This window comes from Trichosurus vulpecula, chromosome 3 (genome assembly GCF_011100635.1).
Source record: "Trichosurus vulpecula isolate mTriVul1 chromosome 3, mTriVul1.pri, whole genome shotgun sequence".
In the NCBI taxonomy this organism is placed as follows: Eukaryota; Metazoa; Chordata; class Mammalia; order Diprotodontia; family Phalangeridae; genus Trichosurus; species Trichosurus vulpecula.
Genome location: NC_050575.1, coordinates 160181124 through 160202828, shown reverse-complemented (window position 1 = coordinate 160202828; position 21705 = coordinate 160181124). Strand labels below are relative to the sequence as shown.

General features: G+C 46.4%; 1 protein-coding gene across 6 annotated transcripts in view; it reads left to right on the top strand.

Moving 5' to 3' along the window:
- Positions 1-20932, top strand: part of RGS3 (regulator of G protein signaling 3) — a 173240-nt gene extending 152308 nt beyond the window's left edge. For 4 of the 6 annotated variants that reach the window (XM_036751250.1, XM_036751251.1, XM_036751252.1 and 1 more), the window contains 4 exons: positions 16962-17063; positions 17534-17595; positions 18631-18797; positions 19611-20655. In XM_036751250.1, the coding sequence (XP_036607145.1) occupies positions 16962-17063; positions 17534-17595; positions 18631-18797; positions 19611-19796 (517 nt within the window). In that variant the 3' untranslated portion in view covers positions 19797-20655. Of the gene's footprint in view, positions 1-16533; positions 16827-16961; positions 17064-17533; positions 17596-18630; positions 18798-19610 lie in introns of those variants that run through there. The other 2 variants (XM_036751257.1, XM_036751254.1) reach the window with 2 other exon arrangements.
- Positions 20933-21705: the final 773 nt, after the last annotated feature.

Genomic DNA, 21705 nt, shown 5'->3' with positions numbered 1-21705 from the left:
AGTTCCTCTTAGCCCACCATAGGCACTTCTGCCCCTGAGGTTGAGATAGAAAGTGCTTTCTGCTTTCTCCCTCTCAGCCCTGGAGAGTCACGTGTTGTTGCCTGACATTTGGATCAACCAGCCTGCCCTAGGAGGAAGATAAGGTGGATCTTTCTATCTCTAGAGGAGGCCTTAGAGGATCCTCCAGCCTCATGGCATACTTGACATTTAACCCATGCCTCTCCAAGGTCAACTTTTTAATCAGTGACCAGCTCTGCAAGGAGAATACCTTGGGCAAATCACTTCCCCTTTTTATATTTCAGTTTTCTGGTCTCCTTACAGAAGTGCTTAGCCTTATGGCACAGTAGTGGACTAGGAGTCAGGAGGCCTGGGTCCCAGTTCAAACTTTTTACTACTAAGTGACCATGAGACTTTGTCTCAGTCACTTTCCCTTTCTAGATAGACCTCATTTCCCCATCTGCATCCAGCAGGAGGATGCTGGACTCAATCGCTGAGGTTATTTCGAGCTCTAAAATCATCTGATTTCACTTCAACAGACATCTCTTAGATGCCTGCAGTGTATGAGGCAAATACAGATACAACATGGACTCTGATGCCAAGGGGCTTCGAGTCTCTTGGAGAGGAGAAGGAGGACAAGTATGTATTGTCTTGATCCAAGAGAGAGTGAAAAATGGGGGGTGGGAGAGATCACTTTCATTAAGGAGAATCAGGGAAGGCTTTAAGGAGGAGGGGGTGTATGATGTGGCCCCGAAGGAAGGCTCTCAGCACGTGGAGATGGGGTGTCCATTCTAGGCACAGAGGATGTTGTGAGCATGGGCAGAGAGACGGGTAGGGAGAGAGTAAGAATGGCAGGTGGAGAGTAGTGTATAGTTGGCTAGAAAATAGGGTATGTGAAAGGGAGTAGTGGGAGATTAGGATTGGAAGGAGGGCTTGGAACTGAATTGTCCAGGGCCCTGAATGCCAAGGATGGGAACTGATTCTTTATTTGGTGTCACTTGAGGAGTGGCGTGATCGTGGTGTTGCCTTAGGAGTCAGCAAGATGGGAGAGGAGACTATTAGAATGAACTTAAAGTAGTTTTAGGGAGAGTTTAGAGAAGGGGCCAAATATCAAAGAGATTGTAAAGCTAGAAATGACAAAAAATTGGCAACTGATTCAATGTGTGGGGTGAGAGAGTGGGAAGAGGACTCCAAGATTACAAGCCTGAAAGACTGGGGGGTGCCATTAACAGAAACACAAGAAGAGAAGGGGGTGGGTATGGGGGAAAGCTGATGAGCACAGTATTAGATAGTCTGAGTTTATGGTGTAGGTAAAACCTTCATTGGGGATATTTGGCAGACAAACGCAGAGCTGGAGCCCTGGGGAAAGGTGGAGGTGGAGACGGCTTTTTGGGAGTTATCTATAGAGGACTAGGGGGATCTAGAGATAGGAGGTGCCATTGAGACTATCTTGTTTGACCCCCTCATTTTACAGATGAGGAAATCAAGACCCCAAGAGCTAAAGTGACTAGTGTGTGGTAATTAGTAGCCGAGCTAAAGATTCGAACCCATGGCCTCTGACTTGAGATCCAGTGTGTGCTTCTCCCACTACCCCAGGCCAAGAATTTATATCCCTTCCCCTTTTCACCAGTCCTTGCTGCTTCTCTAGCCACCCTCTGAAATTCTCATCTGTCTTTGGTAATAGGACCAACTATTTTTAGTGTCTTTTGTAAACTGATTCATAGCCAGTATCTAGCTCATGATATGCCATTTTAGAGTCAGCAGGGTCAGAAGTTTGTCTTTTTGCTGATATAGAGAAGGAAGAAGGCTTGGTTAGGAAACTTACACATGCCAGGTACAGACATGCAGCTGAAAAAGTGAGAGCTTATTCATTTGGCTTTGTGGTAGGGTTAGAGCTCTGGTCCATTTCCTAGAATTAGAGCAAATAGTGGCTGCTGTCAAGGTCCATTCTCATCCATCACTGTTTTTTCAAACTTTGCAGGCAAGCACTGGTAACTTATAAGTTGTGGCTGTAGAGAGATCTGGTACAGTGCGTTATGGATAGTATACACTTAGTAACTGGTTTTTGTTTTTGTCTTGCTGTTAAAGTCCATGAGATGAAGGAACTCATAATCATGCTAGAATAGCTGTCAGTCAAGAAGCAGTTCTTTAGCACCTACTATGTGCCAGGCACTGTGCTGGGGTTACAAAGAAAAGTAAAAGATAGACCTTGATCTCAAGGAGAGCCAGCATATAAACAGCTATGTACAAAGAAGATCTATCTATCTATCTATTTATCTGTCTATCAATCTATTTATAAATTTAAATAGATTATTTAATAAATAGATTATTAAATAAATAGATTTATAAAATCTATTTATAAATTAGAAATAATCAACAGAGAAGAAGGTGGTGCTAGCATTAAGAGGGATTGGGAAAGGCATTTTGCAGCAGGTGGGATTTTAGCTAGAACTTGAAGGAAACCAGGGAAGTTAGTAGGTAGAGATTAGAAAATGAGTGAATGAAAATGCAGAGTCAAGAGATGGATTATCTTGTTCAAAGAACAAGGAGCCTGGTGTCACTGAATTGGAGGGAGGGAGGGAGAGAGAGAGAGTTCTGAGAGAGAAAGTGTGTGTGTGTGTGTGTGTGTGTGTGTGTGTGTTATAAGAAGACTGGAAAGGTAGGAGGGGGCCCAGGTTATGATGGGATTAATGCCAAATGCAGAACTTTTTATTTGATCCTGGAGGTGATAGGGAGACACTGGAGTTTACTGAATGGTGGGAGTGGAGGTGTGTGTTGGAAGATCATTGGACGATGGACCGGAGTGCAGACAAACTTGAGGCAGGCAGACCCAGGAACTAGCTTTTGCAGTCCTAGCATGAAGTGATCAGGGCCTGCACCAGGATGGTGATACTATCAGAGGAGAGAAGAAGGTACATGCAAGAGACGTTGTAAAAGTAAAATCGACAGGTCTCAGCAACAGTTGGGCTATGGAGGGGTGAGAGAGCATTTACGTAACACATACTGTGTTCTAGGTTGTGTGCTAAGCATGCTACGATTAATATTTCATTTTATTGTCACAACAACCCTGGGAGATAGGTGCTATTTTTACAGATGAGGGAACTGAGGCAAACCGAGGTTAAATGACTTTCTCTGGGTCACACAGCTGATAAGTGTCAGAAGCCAGAATTGAACTCAGGTCTTCCTAATTCCAGGCCTGTTGCTCTATTCACTGCACCATCAAGCTGCTCCAGTAATAGGGAAGTTCCGAGGAAGGGGTATTTTCGGGGAAGAGAGAAAGAGTCCCGTTTTGGAAATGTTGTGTTTAAGATGGCACATCCAGTTCAAGGTGTCCAGCAGGCATTGGAGATATGACACTTGAGGTCTTCAGAGAGGTTAGGGCTAGATCAATAGGTTTGAGAATCATCATTAGTGTAGAGATAGTAATTGAATCCATGGGAGCTGATCAGATCAACCAAATGAAAGCGTGATAGAAGGATAGGAGAAGGCCCAGCTGTCAACCTACTGGTGTAAGAAATTTCTTTCTGAGGCCTGAGAATTGTACCCCAACCCCCATCCCCCACCTTTTTATCTTTTCTTTTTCAACTCATGTACACTAGGATTCCTGTTGCTGGCCTTTCATTTCCACTTGATTTCTGCTCCTATTCCTTCTTCCTAAGCAGTGGTTCTAGCAGGATTCCATAATTCCCCTTGCTAAACTCCCTCTCATCATTCAGATACTTCTTGAAATTGCATCTGCTCCAAAAAGCTTTCCCCACTTAACTTTAAGAGTAGCAGTAATTCCCATGACATACAACTCCCATGGGTCTTTTCTTCCTTCATCATGGTATTAGATTTAATCTGTTGCTTATTACATAGTAGAAATAGTTATACCTTTAAAAATATCTTTATGTTACAAGGTTTAGAGAGTAAATTCCTGGGGCTATTGCTCCTTAATTTGCTGTGCACTGATGTGTACAGAGACAGCTTTGAAAATGACAGTGACTCAGAGCCTTTGTTTCTTCATCTTTGGAATGAGGGGGATTGGACTGGATTGTCTCCAAGATCCTCCCATTTCCAAAAGTCTGAAAGAATCAAAGATTTATCTTTTGCAAAGTTGATATTCTCTAATATTTCACCTGGAGATTCTTTTTAAAAATATTTTATTTTCCCCCAATTACACATAAAAACAATTTTCAACATTCATTGCTTTTTAATTTTTTTAAGTTTTGAGTTCCAAATTTTATCCCTTCCTCCTTTCTGCCCCACCCCCCCGAGAGGATAAGCAATCTGATACAGGTTATACATATGTGATCGTGTAGAACATTTCCGTGTTAATCATTTTGTGCAAGAAAACATGAGGAAGGAAGGAAGGAAGGAAAGAGAGAGAAAAGGAAAGAGAGAGAAAAAGAAAAAGAAAGAAAAAGAATATGCTGCAGTCTATATTCAGACTATATCAGTTCTTTCTCTGGAGGTGGATACCATCACACACGAACAAATAAATAGGACAATACAAATAATAGGCATAAAATATTTAAATCTATTTGTCTAATTGTTGGCTCAGAGGACCATCTGATCTTAGAGAAAGGGAAAAAAAGAAGTCCAATATGATTTGGTATTTTCAGGCTGCAGCCCAGAGATTTGCTCAGTAGACTGATTCAGAACCACCAGTTCCCCGGCTGTGATGGACAAGGCATATCATTCTGCTGGTAATGGAGTCTCAGGAGTCACACTTGAGTAGCTGTTTTGAGAGAAACACCTCTTAGTTGTCACAGATCACAGTGTCTCTAGGAGAGAGGTAATTATGTCTCTCTCCCTATACATAGAAAGCTGTCTCTTATTTGGCCGGTTCAGAAACTTCAGGCATGTCTATTCGTATCCAGTAACTATTCCGGGGACGTCTCCTGTAATCTCCAGTCAACTGGTCAGTCATAATCACTAGCATTCAACAATTCAGTGTTTCCCTCACTCTGCTGGCCTTACTTGTCTTTTAGGCACCTCGGTCAGGTTTCCTGATTTTTGCAGCCCCTACTTTGATTGGCTAGAAAAGGCATGAAAAGTGGATGGGATCACAAAGGGGCCAGAATGTGCAGGGAGAAGAGGGCCAATGATGGAACTTTGGGGATAGAACATACAGACCCAAAAGGTGAAAGGGGTAGGAGGAGCTGACAAAAGAGAGAGAGAAGTACTCGAAGAAGACGGGAATCATAAAGAATCAATGTCATGGAAGCCCAGGGAAGAGACAGGGTGGTTCACAGTGCTGTCCTGTGTCACAGAGAGGTCAAGGAGTATAAGGACAGAAAAAGGCCCTTTCATTTGATGATAAGATCAAGTGTGACCTTAAGAGAGGGGTATTTAAGTAGAGATAAGGGGATGGAAGCCATTTTGCTAAAGGTTTGAGAATTGAATGGATGCCAAGGAAGTTCAGTTCCTGGTCAACAGTCTTTTCATCTGCCTCAGATCACTGAAGCTCTATCTGCCTCAGTTTCCTCAGCTGTAAAGCAGGGATAATCATAACACCTGCTTCCGAGGTTTATTGTGAGGATTAAATGAGGTAAGAATTATAAATCACTTAGAACCGTGCCTGGCACAGAGTGGGTTAAGCTTAATAATCCTTGTCTCCTTCTTTCCTTCCACAACCTGTTCTTTACCCTTCACAATGACCTCCAGCACCTCCATCCCTCTGTTCTAGTCTTCACTTTCTTCTCTTTATGTTTTTGAGTTTAGCATAATGGATAGAGAGATGGCCTCAGAGTCAGGGAGAACTGGGCTCAAGTCCTGCCTAGGACATACATTGGTTATGTGACTCTGGGGAGGTCATCAAGCTTGCTCAGTTGCTCTCAGGGTTCTTCAAGGTTGTAAGTTGTAGAGACAGTGTCAACCTTCATGGATAGAGTTTCTTTATTGGGAAGTTCACTATATGAAATCAGAGGTCCAGTCCACATCTCTGTCTGTATCCCTATCTCCATCCCTAATTATGTCTCCACCCCACAACCCATCCACATCCTCATTCCTATTGCAAACCCTGTAACTATCGAATGCCCATCCCTATCTCTATCCCTAAGAGTTTTCCTCTCTCTCTCTACCTAACCCTGTCTCCATCCTTAGTCCAATCCCCATCCTTATTCCCATCTTTAACCCTTTCCCTAACCCTGTCTTCATCCCCATTCCTAACCCTATCCCTATCCCCCATCCTTATCCCCATCTCTAACCCTGTCCCTAACCCTGTCCTCATCCCTCTCCCTTATCCCTAATTCTATCCTTATTCCTATTCCTCTCTCATCCCCCTACTTAGCCAGATCACTTGTACACTTTGCTCTACCATTGGCCTTTAGTTTTTCTCATAGCTCAAGCCATTTCAGATCCTGGCTCGAAGAAGTCACACAACTGTCCTCAGTTGGATCCACCACATTTTTGTGGAATCTAAACTTGATTGTGTCCTAAATGATGCATAGTAATATTTTTTCCTTCCCTAACTGAGGGGGTTTTTCTCTGAAAAAGTTTAATTAATGCTCTTTTTTTAACGTCAGTCACTTTCCAGTGACCTCCCCCACTGCATGCACACACCATAGAACCCTTCCTTGGAGGAAATCAATGTAGTCAAGCAGAACAAATTGACAGAGGCTGTGTCTGAAAATGTATGCCCCATTCTATACCTATTATCTATCCCCAGGAGGTGGCTGGCACCGTCACCACCTGATTGATTGCCATGCTCCCTAAAGTGGCTATTTTAGATGGATTCTTGGCTTGAGTCTCGTCATCACCTTTCCCCCTCTCCTCAATAGATGACCTCACTTCCTGTTTTACCAAGAAAAGTGGTCCTGAGCTCTCTCTTCTCTCCTCCCTCCACCATCTTCTCCTCTTTTGTTCCCTTCTCCTTGCCAAGTGCATCCATCCTACTTGTGTCCTCCTTCTGCTCTCTTCCCATTTCCTCTGGAAGCTTCTCCTTTGATTTTTACTTTTTCTTCCCTGTCTTGAAACTGTTCCTAATTGCAGCTCTATCCCTACTGCTTACAAATATTCCCAGGTCTCTGCCAGCTTCAGCAGCTTCCCTGGACCCTGCTACCCCTCCATCTCTCCTCCTATACCTCTCTTCCCTTTCATAGGCAAATTTTAGAAAAAAGTTGTGTACACTCATGGCTTCTGCTTCTTCTCATCCCCCTCATTCCCAAGTCCTTAGATCTGGCTTCTGATCCAAGGACTCTATTAAAAAGCATCCCTACGTCCCACCCCTGGGCCACTCCGTCCTTCCCTGGTTTTTATGACAGGCCTGTCCTACCTGACTGACCACTCCTTACGAGGATGATAGATCAGGAGCCAGAAGGGCCCTCAGAGGCACTCTAGTTCAGAACTCCTATTTTGTGCATAAGAAACAGACTTAGAGGGGGTAGTGCCTGGCCCAGGGACATACGCAATAAGAATCAGAGCTAGCATTTATGTAGCAAAGTGCTTTATCCTCACTACAAACCTGGGGGGTAGGTGCTAGTACCTCCAGTGTATAGATGAGGAAACAGACAAACAGAAGTTAAGTGACTTGCCCAGGGTCATACAACTAATGAAGTGAGAGGCATTGTTTGAACTCAAGTCCTTGGACTCCAAAGTCCTTGTTTTCCTCCACTGTAACAAGCAGTCAGTTCCCTTTCCTTTCTGAATCCTGTTGCTCTCCTACCTGCTCTAAGAGTGGCTGTTGCCTAAGCCCCTGCCCTACACCCTCTTATCTTTTCTTTCTCCTCAGTCCCTCTCGGTGAGCTCATCTACTCTCAGCATCTCCGTGCAGAAGACGCTCAGATCTCTCTGGCTCTCGCCTCTCTACTTAGGAGGCAGCAGGATGCATGCAGTACATAGTATGTTAGACTGGGAGTCAGGAGGACCTGGATTCAAACCCTGTCTCTGATTTTCACTGTCTGTGAGATCCTAGGTCACTTGACCTTTCTCAGCCTCGCCTTCCTCATCTGTAAAAGGAGGATAGTAATGCTTGTTAGCACGTACCTCACTAGGTTATTGTGAAGCTCAAATGAGAGCATGCATGTAAAGTGCGTACTCTAACTTTTAAAGCACCATATCAGCTATTGTTATTATTTACTCTGGTCCTGTATCACCGGCTTTCTGCTGCTCCCCTTCACCTGGTCCTATCAGCTCTCAAATTCATTATGTCCAAAATAAATTCACTATTTTCTCCCCAAATCTATCCTTCCTCCAGGATTTCCTCATTTCTGTTGAGGAAGGGCACTACCATCTTCCTATAGTCAATCAATCAGTAAATATTTATTAGGCACCTACTATATGCTGGGGATACAAAAGGAGGCAAAATATAGTCCCTACCCTTGAAGAGCTTACAGTCTAATAGGGAAGACAACGTTTGAACAAATATGTACAAGTAAACTATATACAAAATAAATAGGAGATGAACAGAGGGAAGGCACTGGAGTTAAGAGGGGTTGGGGAAGGCTTCCTATAGAAAGTGGGATTTTAGATAGGACTTACAGGAAGCTGGGAGGCCAGTCGCTGGAGCAGAGGAAGAGTGTTCCAGGCATGGGAGACCGCAGGAGAAATGCCCAGAGCTGAGAGATAGAGGGTCTTGTTCGTGGAGCAGCCCGGACGCCAGGGTCACTGGATTGAAGAATATGTGACAGGGAATTAAGTCGTCCGAGTTTGCACCTTTAAAGTCACCCTTGATTCTTCTCTCTCCTGCTCCTTCACATCTGATTAGTTTCCATGTCTTAGAGATTCTACCTTCATAGCATCTTTCTCTTCCATCTCCTTCTCTTCATTCACCTGGCCCCTAGCCTAGTTCAGTCCCACACTGTCTCCTGGGTGGACTATTGTGGTAACCTCCTTATTAGTCTCTTGCTGCTAGTTCATTCTCCACATGGCTGACAAAATGATTTTCTTTAGGCACAGGTCTGACTGTCATTTCCTTGTTCAGAAAGCTTTGCTGGATGCCCATTTCTTTCAAAACAAAACACAAACTCTTTAGTATTTAAAGCCATCTACATTCTAGCTTGAGCCTTCTCTTCCAAATTTATTTTTTCTCGGTCTCCATCCCAGCCCAACTACATTCCATCTCCTGGCTTCATGCTTCCCACAGGCTGTCCCTCCATATCTGGAATACACTCCTTCCTCACTTCTGCCTCTTAAAATTCTTAGCTGTATGACTGTCCCCTCCATAGAGAGAGGTGTTGGCTTATGTAGTAGATGTATACAGTAGACATACAAACACACACGTCTGCACGTGGCCAATATATTGATTTGCTCTCCTCAGGAGTATTTATTTGCTACAAGGCAGGATTGTACTGTTGGAGGGAGGAAAGGGAAGCAGAAGTAGTGGAAAGTTAAAATGATATAAATAAAAGAGAATAAAATGTCTTTAAGAATCCTAAATTACAAGGATCAGCTTTAGTGCCAGTGTCTATGGAAAACCTTACCTGATCTCCCTCATTGTTTGCAGTTCTCTCCTCCTCATTATTTTTTATGTACTTATCTCTGTCAATGTTGTTTCCTCCAGTAGAATGTAAGTTTTGTGGAGGGCAGAGTCCCTCTCTTTTGGTCTCATATCTCCGTGTATTACCTAGTACCATGCTTAGTGTAAGTAATTGCTAAAGGTTTGTCAATGGAGTTGGAGGCGGTGGTGTAGACTTCTAGTTCTGGAAGTTTGGGAGTAAAAAGAAGAGGGAGAGAGCTAGAGGGCCTGACAGGTAAAGGGAAGGTGCCTGGGGCTGGAAGCGACCTGGGTAGTTTTGTGGGCTATGGGGAATGGCCCAGTAGAGAGAAAAATTGAAGATTCATGGAAGGGAAGGGATGATTGATGGAGCTAGGGCACCTAGAAGACAGGTGGAGAGATTAGGATGAAGGATCATCCCTTCAGATGAGATCTTAGGAAGAGAAAGGATGGGTATGGAGAGGAGAGAAGTTGACAGAATTTTTGTCAGATAATCTTAGTTTCCTCAGATGAAGTGAGGTGACTCTACTGATTCTATTAGGAGTTTTAGGGCAGAGGGGCCCTTCTGGTGTTCTTTAAGTCCCCCATGCTTAGCCCCTATGTAGGGCTGGCCCACTTCCGAGCCAGCTAACAGGAATAAGGTCATCCTAGCTCTGTCGTGTCGATCAGTGGGCCTTGATATAGCATGAGCCCAGAGGAGCAGCAGTGCAGTAGAGTGGGTTGATCTTTGCATTGGGGGTCTTAGAAACTTAGGTTCAGATTCTGGCTTGGCTAGTTCATCATCAGTGAGCACTGATTAAGTGCTATGTGGCCAGGCACTGTACTAAGTTGGGGGAATACAAAGAAAGGAAAAAAAAGACTGTCCCTGCCCTCAAGGAGCTTGCATTGCAAGAGGAGACAGCATGCCACCAACTATGTATATCCCACTATGTACCTATGCTAAATATGACATATACTGTAATTCAGTATAATATAAATCTCAGAGAGAAAGCACTAGCAGGGGATTGGGGTGGGGAGAACAAGGGAAAGGCTTCTTACAGAATCTGGGACTTGATCTGAATCTTGGTGGAAACTCAGGGAAGCCAGGGAGTCAGAGGTGGGGTATGTTCAATATTTAACAACTGGCTATCTGAAAAAGATTAAGGTTAATCTGCATTACTAACATTTTCTTCATTTTCTTAAGTCAGTTACTAAAATATCAAGCCCAAATTTGTATTATTTGCCAATGCCACGGCATAAATGCTCACACTGAAAATCTAACAACTGCCTCTCTAGGGCTACTTCTGGCTGGCTCCAACAACCTTCTGGTAGAGCATTATAGGCATCTGGGGCAGCTAGCAAGAAAGTGTCCTGTTTGAGGAACAAGAAAGCCAGCATTGCTGGACTGACCATACATGGAGGGGACAAAAGTGTAAGAAGACTGGGAAGGCAGGCAGGGATCAGGTTGTGAAGGACTTTCAGAAGCTGAACAGAAGAGCTTGTATTTGATCCTGAAGGTGGCAGGGAGCCACTGAAGTTTATTGAGTATGTGGCAGGGGTGGAGGGCAGGTAGCATGGCCAGAACTGAGCTTTAGGAGGGTCACTTTGGAAGCTGAGTAGAGGATAGACTTGTGGCGGGGAGATCAGTAACAGGCCACTGAAGTAGTCCAGTCATAAGGCGATGAGGGCCTGCATCTGGGTGTCAGCTGTGCGAATAGGGAGGGAGGGGAGCATATGTGGGCAAGAGATGTTTGAAGGTAGGAGTGACAGATTGGATATGTGGGGTTAATACAAGTGGAGAGGCAAGGATGTCTTTGGGGTTGCTAGCAAGATGACGGTGACCTCGATGTCAGGGAAGTTCAGAAGAGGGGAGAGTTTGGGCGAAAGGTGATGAGTGTTGTTTTGGACATGTTGACTTTGAGACATCTATAAGACATTCAGTTTGATATGTCCAATAGGCAGTTGTCTATGTGAGAGTAGATTTAGGAGAGAGATTAGGGCTGGATAAATACATCTGAAAGTGATAATTGAAACCATGTGAGCGGATGACATCACAGTGTATAGAGAGAAGAGGGTCAAAGACAGAGCCATGGGGCCCCTGGTTTTTAATGGGCATTACTCGGCTGGAAATCCAGCGGAGACTGAAAGAGAGCGCTCAGACGGATAGGAGGAGAACCAGGAGAAAGCAGGGTCATGAAGCCCTAGAGAGGAGAGAGTGCCTGGCAGAAGAGGGAGACTGATAGCATCAGAAGCTGAAGAGAGGTCGAGAAGGATAAGGACTGAGAGATGTCCGTTAGATTCGATAATTAAGAGATGACTGGGAACTCTGGAGGAGTGGAATGACGAGGTAGGAAGCCAGAGTTTAGAGGAGAGTGAGAGGAGAGGAAGAGGCCTCGATTGTAGACAATTTTCTTAAATGGCCTTAGGCAGATCAGTTAACATCCCTGGTCCTCAGTTTTGTTACGTGTAAAGAGATGATTCCTGTGGTCTCACCCAGCTCTGAAGCCTGTGATGGGAAGCAATGGAGAGTTACAGACTGGGAGTTGAGTTGCTTTGGAAGCCTGGCTATACCACTTTGTATGAAATTGGCCAGGTCACTTAGCCTTTGTGTGGCTCAGTTTCCCCACCTGTAAAATGAGGGGATTGGAAGAGATTACCTGTAAGGCCCCTTCCCTTTCGAGATCTATGACCCATGATATTAGAACTTTGTGCAAACAAGAAATTAACTGAAAAATCCAAATTTTAATATCTTAAATATTGCCAGCAGGTGGAGCTGTTAGACCAAAGGCCCAGCTTGGATATCATTTTAAGTGCCTTCCCTCCCTTCTCCCCACTTCCAATTCTGTTCCCCTTCTTCCCCAATATTGGGTTTTTAATGTAGCTATTAATTAATGGGACCATTGCAGTCATAATGTTTGAAAAAAAACATGCTGGAAATTAGTACTGCTGCTAGTACTAAGGATACCTTTATCAGATTCTTTCCTCCCTGCTACCCTAACATATTCTGAGATTAGATTATAGAAAAACCAGGGTAAAGTCTAGGGTGCTGGATGACCCTGGCGTTTGTGTGTGGGAGAAGTATAACCCTACTGTCTTACCGACCCTGCCCTGCTGGCGGTTAGCAAGAGACCTTCCCTGGCCTCGCCTTGGGGAGCCTTGGGACTAAGTGCCCTCCCATTGGCTGACTGCAGGGGCTTGGTTGCCGGCAGCCTTCTTGGAGTATTTATTGCGCTTGGAGCCCAGTGCCTCTAGCACAGCGCCTGGCCCACTGCTTTCCACTGACCGCTTTCTCCCCAATGTACCACAGTATGGTTGACTTTTCTGAAAAGTATCTGGAAAGGTAGGACCTCAATTTGTGATTTTACAGCTGTGAACTAAGCCAAATGTGTGAGGGCTAGGGATAAGAGAGGAAGAAACTGGGGTTTGGAGTGGTTTTCCTAAAGGGCGCCCAGCACAGGGGATTTCTGTGTCTTTCCCCTCTCAACCTAAGGCTGTATATAACCCGGAGGTCCTCATTGAAACCTTGATTCGGGTAGTACACTGTTTTCCTGAGCTTACAGCCACAAGATGCCCCTCTTCTCCAGTCCCTTCTTATTCTATCCAGGCCTTTCTTCCTTTCTCCCCAGTTTTCTACAAAGACCGGGGAAGCTCTCCCACCATGGACAGCCTGGAACAATTTGGATTTTCCAGGAGGGAAAAACAGCATGCAACCCAAACCCACATAATTTTAAACTATTTACAAACTGGGGCAGTGTTGTAGATCCCTGCTCTTTTCTTGGAAAAGACAACTGCAAAAGTACCTCTCTTTGTTTATTTTTTTTGCAGAGATGGGGGACTCTAGTTTGGAACATTACATATATTGATATAATGTCAGGCTTGGTTTATTTGCTGGTTAGTTTTGCTAAACAGCTTTTTTTCATTTTTCATGATTTGTTATACAAGGGATCATACTTTGGCAAAGGATATATTTGGAAATGAAGATGATATATATGTAAATATATATATATAAAAATTTAAAATTAAACTAAAAATAAAAGAAAAATAAACAATTGTATAAGTCCAATGTCCCAGAGGAGAAAAGATTTTAATTAGTTTCAAGAAAGTGGGGAGTCTAGTGGGAGAAAGGGACATATAGTTTCCTAAGTCTACATTTGAGGTGGGGGGAGACGGGGAGGGAGAGGATCTTGACATTTCTTAAAGACATGCATTTGGCCAGACGTAGGCTTGGAAAGAAGGCAGCTGGGTAATCATGGTTAACTACAGAGGCAACTCGGCGTATGAATAGGCTTGGACACACTCTGGGGGTATGGTGTTCTCCTGTATTCAGCATGCCCTTGTAGTTCTAGACTCAGCTCTGGGACTGCAAAAAAATATTGAGCCCTTGTAAACTCAAAAAGAAGTTGATGTAGGGGGTGGGGGGTGGGAAGGGAAGGGAAGGGGAGCAGGGCCAATGGAGAATATACATTGATTGCTTGTGGGTCAGGGAGCTTATCCTTAATGTCATATTTACATTAGGGGATAACTGCCCCACTTGTCTGGCCTAATACCTGATCCGGGAGTTCAGAGCCCTTCACCCCTTGAATCCATTCTCCTTAGAGGTAGAGAATACCAAGAGAGAGCTTTGACAGTGGAGACTCAAGAAGAGAAAGTGATTTTATTGGGCAGTTTAATGGATGTCTTGGAAACAGAAGCCTCTGGGAGACTCCTACAATCTCACTACCCTTGCTCCAGACCTCCCCACAGGGGTCCTACCACTTTCACTCACCAGGACAGCAGGAAAAACCTGGGGAAGAGGAAAAGGGCGATTATCAAGTAAAAGCAGTGGACCAGAGTGGGCTCTTGCTTCTTATTAGAGGCAGGGATGGAGAGGGTTTAGACAGAAGCTCACTGGGGGTCCCTGGGCAGCTGTTTTCCTATTGACTTCCATTTGTGACCTTAGGCACAACAGGCTTAATCCCTTTGGTTTTCAGTTTCCTCATCTGTAAAATCAATGGATTATATTAGATGGCCTCTTCTCAAATCTTATAAGCCCTGTCCTTCACCCTGCCCCACTTTCAGCACCCACAGGACCTCAGATATTGTTGGCCACATTCCCACTTTGGAAGCAGAAAGGAGACTCCAGCCCTGCTCTGATTGGGCGATGGCGGCAGGGGGCGGGGGGGGGGGGATAGGAAAAGGAATGTCACCCTCCTATACCAGGGGAGAGACAGTGTGCTATGATGGAAGGGGCGCTGGGCTGGGAGATGAGAGAAACTAACCCGTGCTTTAATGGTGGCATCTCTAGGCTGCCGGCACACTTCTTGTCCTAGGAGAAGGTCAGCAGGGTATTGAGACTTCTGTCTGTAAGCACTTGGTGACAGGCCCAGAACAATATAGTCAACTCTTAATTATCCAGGGGCCAGTGCTGCAGAGAATGAATTATTGCAGGCCTGTGCCTTCTCTTTTTCTTTGCTCCAGTAGGAGCCTAAGTCTAGGACAATAGTCCTGAGGAGGGGGAGGGAAGTAATGGACATGATTCAGGGTAGGGGGACAACTCATTTTGTGATTTTTTTCTTTGTAATTTAATTTTTTAAACGTTTATTTCTCACCCTGCTCTGCTTCCCCCCTCCCCCAAGAAAAAAGAAAAACAGAAATAAAACCCTTGTAACAAATATGAATATCACTACACTTTTACCTTCCACCTGAGGCTGATCAGGGCATAGGAGAAGAGCAGCAGTCCATATTTGTCCAGTTAATCATTGCTTACAATTTTTTGTCTGTCGTTTGTGTGTGTATGTATGTATGTAATCTCTGAGTCCCATTGGTAAAATGTGATGGGAAAATCATTAGTAGTAGGAAGTGTTGTATGATTTTAAGGATATCAGTTTCCACATTTTCATGGCCTCAGTTTTCCTATCTGAAAAATGTGAGGGTCAGGTTAGGTAACTTCACTGTATCATTGTGGCATTTTATCCTTGTGAGCATTAAGCCCATGATTGAGGACCTATCTCCCCCTCTCCTTCTCTCCACCTCCTCATCTCCCCATCTTTCCTTCTCCCTGCCTCCCCACCTCTCCACCTCCCCACCTCCCCACCTCCCCACCTCCCCATCTCCCCATCTCCCCATCTCCCCATCTCCCCACTGCTCCACTTCCTCACCTCCTCTCTCCCCTGGGAGCCAAGTGCCTGAAGGTAAACAGCAGAGGAGATGCTCACTCCTCTTCCTAAGCCACTGGCCCACTCCCTAACCTAATGATTGTTTTCTGCATTTTGATTAGAGCTTTTCCACCCTATGTTATTTCATTGGGTTGGCACTGCTTGGGCTGGGCTCCAAGTGCCAGGCCCCTTAGAAAGCCTGCTTCTGGGGGCCAAGACAGCTGGGAGCCTCTGGCAGTGCCCGAAGTCTAGTCTTCTGCTTTGAGCTACAGAGCTTGGTTGCCCGGTTTGTTAATTTTGCACCTCTGTGCATGGGCATGGATGGCTCCTGGGATTTTTCCAGTGCTGCTGATTGAAACCAGAGCCCAGAGGGACCAGAGTTGTCAGACAGGTGCCTATATCGAGCACCCATCTCTTGGCACTGCTCAAGTTTGGCTAATCCCCTAATCCCAAATGCTAAGACTTGGGGTGGGAGTAAGAGTTGGGGTAAGTAGCAGGATGAGTATGGGCTATTTAACCCCTTCCCTGCCAACTGTTTTTATACCATTCCTCCCCCCACAAGGGTACCCCTTCTTGAAATCTGCCATTCTTTTTTCCAATGACATTCTGGGGGGAAAAGTGCTAAAAATGAGTCTGTTCTAAAAATAACCATTACTGCCATCCTGGCAGGACGTGTTGATGCCCATCCCTGGTATTTGCTGACTTATTTTCTTTCTCCCTTCCCTTGCTGTCATGGCAACTGATGAGGCCTGGTCACAAATAGCTCAGAGCAGTTTCCTGCCTCAGCCCCTGGAAGGGTTGGAGTGTGGGGGCCGGGCCTCAGTGGGAGCCAGCCAGCCCAGTTGAAGACACATGCTTCTTTCACTAGCTGTTAGGCTTGGCTTGTATTTTTTTCTGTTCATTTGCTTTCCCAGCCCCTCCTACTTCCTGACTCCTCCTGTCTGAATACCAGTTTCAGCCTCTGCTCAGAGCCCAGACATTGAATTCCTGCTGCTTTGAGTGGACACTGGCCTAGGCTGGTTCCTGCCTGTTTGCCTGGGCTGAGTTTTCTGTGGAGGGCAGTCCTTGCCTGTCCAGGCCTTGGGGCAAGGGTTGTGGAAGGAGCTTTGGGCGGGTGGCTTGCTTCTTATCCACCCAAAGTGGGCCAACTTATCCAGATTGTGCCAACTTGATACCAGGGCCATGCCCTTTTTCCGAGATCTGTCTAAGCCAGGGCCTCTTGAGTTCCACTCAGAGATGCTCCTGAACATGTACCGAACACGGAATGGGAACCTGCAACGTAGACACACGATGAAAGAGTACGTGCGACTGAACCCACCTGTGAGGCACCAAGAAATTTGTGGACGATGGGCTCTAGCCCTCCCTCCTGCCCATGCCTGCTTGCTTTGTCTTCTTTCTTGAGGCTAAAGATTTCTCTCTCTTTTCTCCCTCAGGGCTAAAGATATGAAGAACAGATTGGGGATTTTCCGGAGAAGAAATGACTCTCCTGGGGGCAATGTGGCTGGCAAGGCGGACAAAGGGATGAAATCCTTGAAGTGAGTTCTTCCCTGGACCCGGAGTAGATCCTCTTCTGCTTCCACCCCCACATTTCCTGCCTCGGGACCCTTACCATTAAACTAGACGTGGGCTTCTTTTGGAAGATCCTTGCTCCTCTGGCGGGGATTCAGAAGTAGTGGGAATGAAGACCGGAGAAAGGAACCTTTGCCAGCTGGGGCCAGCTTTCCCCCTCAGAGTTCAGGGATCTGGGATCTATTATTTTCCTATAGCCCCCTCACCCTATAGTGTTGAGGAGGGGCATCAGAAGATTTTGCTGGTTAACTTTGACCATCTACTGAAAACTCCCAGACCTGAGAACCAGTCCTAGGGCAAGAGAGCACAGCCCCCATCACTCTTGTGTTTCTAGATGGGTGCAGCTGCTGCTGCTGCTTATTAGCAAATTGGGCAGCTGTAGCGCTCGCCTTGGCTCAGCCTGAGTTCACATCATCTCTCTCCTGTTTGTTGGCAGGCCCACCTCTGAGGAGGCACTCAAGTGGGGAGAGTCTCTGGAGAAACTGCTGTCGCACAAATGTAAGTATGTGCATTGTCAGGTCCTCTTCACCCCCCTCTCCCAACCCATCTCCTACCTCCTTTCCCGTTTTCAATGTGGGGGCTTGTGTACCATTCTTCCCTTTAGAGTTCATAAAAGAAGCATTCTGTTTTCTGGGCAGCCCCAGGCCCAGGCTTGTTCTCCTCTCAGTGTAGAAGCTAGATATCCCTTGTGAATGTGTGGAAAGTTTACCCCATAACCCCTAGTCACTGTCCAGCTCTTATCCTCATTCTCCAAAGATTCTCAAGTCCTTCCTCAGGCACCAGGAGGAAGCAGCAGAAACATCCTACATGGAATGTCCATGATGAATGCCAGACCCCCCAACACAGCCTCCCGGGGAGTCACTGTTTCAAAAGTCTAATGTGGAGGTCTCTGATGGGACTGGAATTTACATGTTCCTCTGAAGTCCTGACTGAGAGAGAGACTTGGGGTCCAAAGAGAATGGGGGGGGGCGAGGATCCTTTTTAGCTGTACCTTTGTACCCACATCAGCCCAGCATCAAGCCAGGCTGGATCCCTCCCACAGCCAGCAAGAGACAGATAAGAGATAGGACAGCTTTAAGGGTAGGCACTCACTGTTTTTGTTTTTGTATGCCCAACATTTGGAATAGTGCCTTGTATAGTAGGCTTAGTGGATTTAATAAATGTTTCTTGGATTGAATTGAGTCTGTCTTATAGCTCATTGTCAAAGAGCTAGAAAGGAGCCTTAAAGGTCATCGCATCTAACTCTTTCATTTAATGGATGGCAACTGAGGTTCAGTATGTCTAATCAGCTTGCCCATGGTCATATGATGAGTTGGTAGCAGAGATAGGATTAAATCAACACAGGTGTCCTAACTCCCAGCCCTGTGAGCTCTCTAATATACCAAGCCATTCCTTGGCTTTCTGGGCCAGGCCCCTTGGGCAATCCTAGATATCTGGGGTATGTTCTGGGTACATGATGGGGCCTATGATGGATTTCATCTGGTGCTAGGCTGTCCCTTCCCAGTGTAACCTGGGCTCTTTGTCTTCTGACAGATGGACTAGCAGTGTTTCGTGCCTTCCTCCGAACAGAGTTCAGTGAAGAGAACTTGGAATTTTGGCTGGCATGTGAGGATTTCAAGAAAGTCAAGTCCCAATCCAAGATGGCATCCAAGGCAAAGAAGATCTTTGCAGAATATATTGCCATCCAGGCATGTAAAGAGGTGAGCCCTTTGTGTGTGGCTGTATTCCCTAACTAGTTACATGAAAACAGCTCTAGGCAAGACAGCGTTCCAGGGGAAGGTAGTTCCATTGGAACAGTATTGTAACTGGAAACTCGATCAGTCCATTTTGTGGTAGGAGCTCGTGACATGAAGGCAGGATTGGGTTGTAGCACAGGGATGCTGTTCAGGCCTTCAGGGCCCATAGGAGTGGTTCTGCTTCTTTGTTCTGGGAGAATTTCAGCTCCTTGATTATTTTGTTTCTCTTTGTATCCTTGGCACTTGGCACTGTGTCTGGCATATTGTAGGTGCTTAATCAATGCTTACTGGTTGATTGGTAGAGTCTTCCATACACACCCTTCCTGAGGCAGCAATCCCCCCAGGCCTCAGGTGATGCTGCTCTTTAATGCTTCATCTTGAGTTCTTAGTTCCTTTTCAAAGACCCCCCCCCCCCCAACCCTACTGGTTAAGGGGGAAGGGAGGCAGGTGTTTTCCTTGCCTTCCTACAGTTGGGAGACTAGACAGAAAGTTAGTCTTTTGTTCCCAGTGACGTGAACTGAGGACATCCTTGGGAATTTGCACTAAAGGACTTGGCAGGAAATTAAACAGGCCATCTGGGGGGTTCTGATTAGGTCAGTTCACCAAGCTGGAGAGATAGCAGAGTTCCCTCCTGGGTCTTTGAGATGAGTGATTGTACCAGTACGGCCTTAGCTTTGGAAACACTGACTAGCACTGGCCTCCTGGGCACATCCCACTCCCGAGGGCCCAACACCACTTTTCAGGTCCAGGATTTGATCTTGCATCTGCTTCTCCTAGGTGAACCTGGACTCCTACACACGGGAGCACACCAAGGACAACCTGCAGAATGTCACCAGGGGCTGCTTTGACCTGGCCCAGAAGCGGATCTATGGGCTTATGGAGAAGGACTCCTATCCTCGTTTCCTGCGCTCAGAGCTCTACTTAGACCTCATTAACCAGAAGAAGCTGAGCCCTCCATTGTAGGGGGACTCCCTCTCCCCTCCCCCAGGCAGCCTAGGGGAGACGAATGTTTACACGAAGCCAGCCCAGCAGGTGGCCTGCCCTCTCCCTCCCCACCCTCTTGAGGATGGCTGAGAGAATGGGCCGCTCTGTTGCCTGTGACTCCTCGAAGCCATATCTCTGTTGGACGGGCCCATGGACATATGAGAAGCCTGAGGCCTGGACTACAAGAGTCCCTGGGGACTTGAGAAGCCAGTGGGCTAGTGCCATGCGTGTTGGCACCCTGCCCCCACCCCCAGTGCCTCTCTCTGGTACGACGATGCCTGCCCCCAGGGTTGGGCCTATGGGCGTGGCACATAGGCAGGACTTTGGTACAGGCTGAAAGGTTCTTGTCCAGGCAGCAAGGAGCCAGGGGCAGGTGTGAAGCTGGGGGGACAGGGGACCAACCAGTACAGGAACCTTACCTCTAACTTATGAGCCCCGCCAAGCATCCCCCAGCATGGGCTTGCTCCTCCCCCCCTTCTGGGTCACTTCACAGTGATGGAGGCCTTGAAAGAACTGGGTAGGAGAAGGTGGGAGAGGGGAAGGTATTCCCTGGCCAGGCGGCAGGTGCTCAGGTGACTTATCCTGTAGGTTTTGGCCTCCAGGTGCCATCCTTTGGGGCCCTGGTGCTTAGCGCCCTGACATCCCCACCCTGGGCCCTGGCCTCAGGATTTTATTTATTTCAACACTGTAGCCGAATGCTTGATGCATTGTTCTGTAATAGGAAATCCTTGCCTCTTTATTTTCTTAATTTACAAGTGCAATATTTTAAATATGTTTTCGTGGGAAGCTACAAAGCAGAATGACCGTTCTATTTTAAGAAGGTGTACACACTTTTATAAGTTGGGGTGGGAGGGGGGGTTGTTTTTTTTGCTCAAGGGACCCTGGCAGCAGGCAGCTGGGGCCCCTGGATGTACATATTATTTGTTGAAAATCTCAAGTTCAATAATATGAACAAAGTGCCGTGCAAGCCTGACCCTCAGAGCAGAGGGACAGTATCTCTGACAGGGCCCACCTGGCTCTGGACAGCACATTTGGTCCCTGAGAGCTATCATGTGGCTCCCAAACCATCCACACAGCCAGGTGATGGAATGAATAAAAGGCCCATGTGACTTCTATTACTGCCTGCTGTCTTTTTTCTCTGGCTGCTATAGGGCCTCTTGTCACCTCCAGGATTAACCCTTCAATCTTACTGAGAATCTTATTCGATATCTGGGACTGGAAGAATGCAGAGCCCTTCATAGAGCTGGAAGGGACCCAAGCACCACAGCTGCCCCATGAGGGAACTGGGGCCCAGAGTGGGGAAGAGAGGGAGTGACTTGCATAACGTCACACAGCTAGTGAGCGATAGAACTAGAACACAGGTCTGGGCATGGTGGGAAAGCCAGAAGCTGACTCTGAAGGCCGGCTCTGCCACTTACTACAGTCCTGTGTGTCTGTAGCCCAAGGCCCTGAATGTCATGTGTAGAAGGAGGGGCTTTGCCCTTTTGTATCTGGTCCTGTGAGATGTGGCCTCTGAAGGCCTTCCAGGTGTAATTCTGTAAACCTGTGGTCTCCTGGTTCAGTATGGGATAGGAGAGAGCTCTCCAGGAGACTGGGCTTGATGTTTCCTGGACTGGCCCGTCCCTCAGGTCATCTTTAGGAAGTAGCAATCTCCTAGGCCCTGTGCATGGGACCAACCAGCCCAGGAACCTTACCTTCAGCTTTCTCCACAGCAGCTGGCTCCTTGCATTTAAAGGGGAGGGGGTCTGAGAACAATAAGCAGTTAACCTGGGTAGTACTGAATCTAAATACTGCAGGAGCCGAGGAACTGTGGGTCAGACTCATCCATTATGGCTTCCTATAAGAGGTGGGACTTAAACTCTCAACAGGCTTCCCTGAGGTCCTGAAG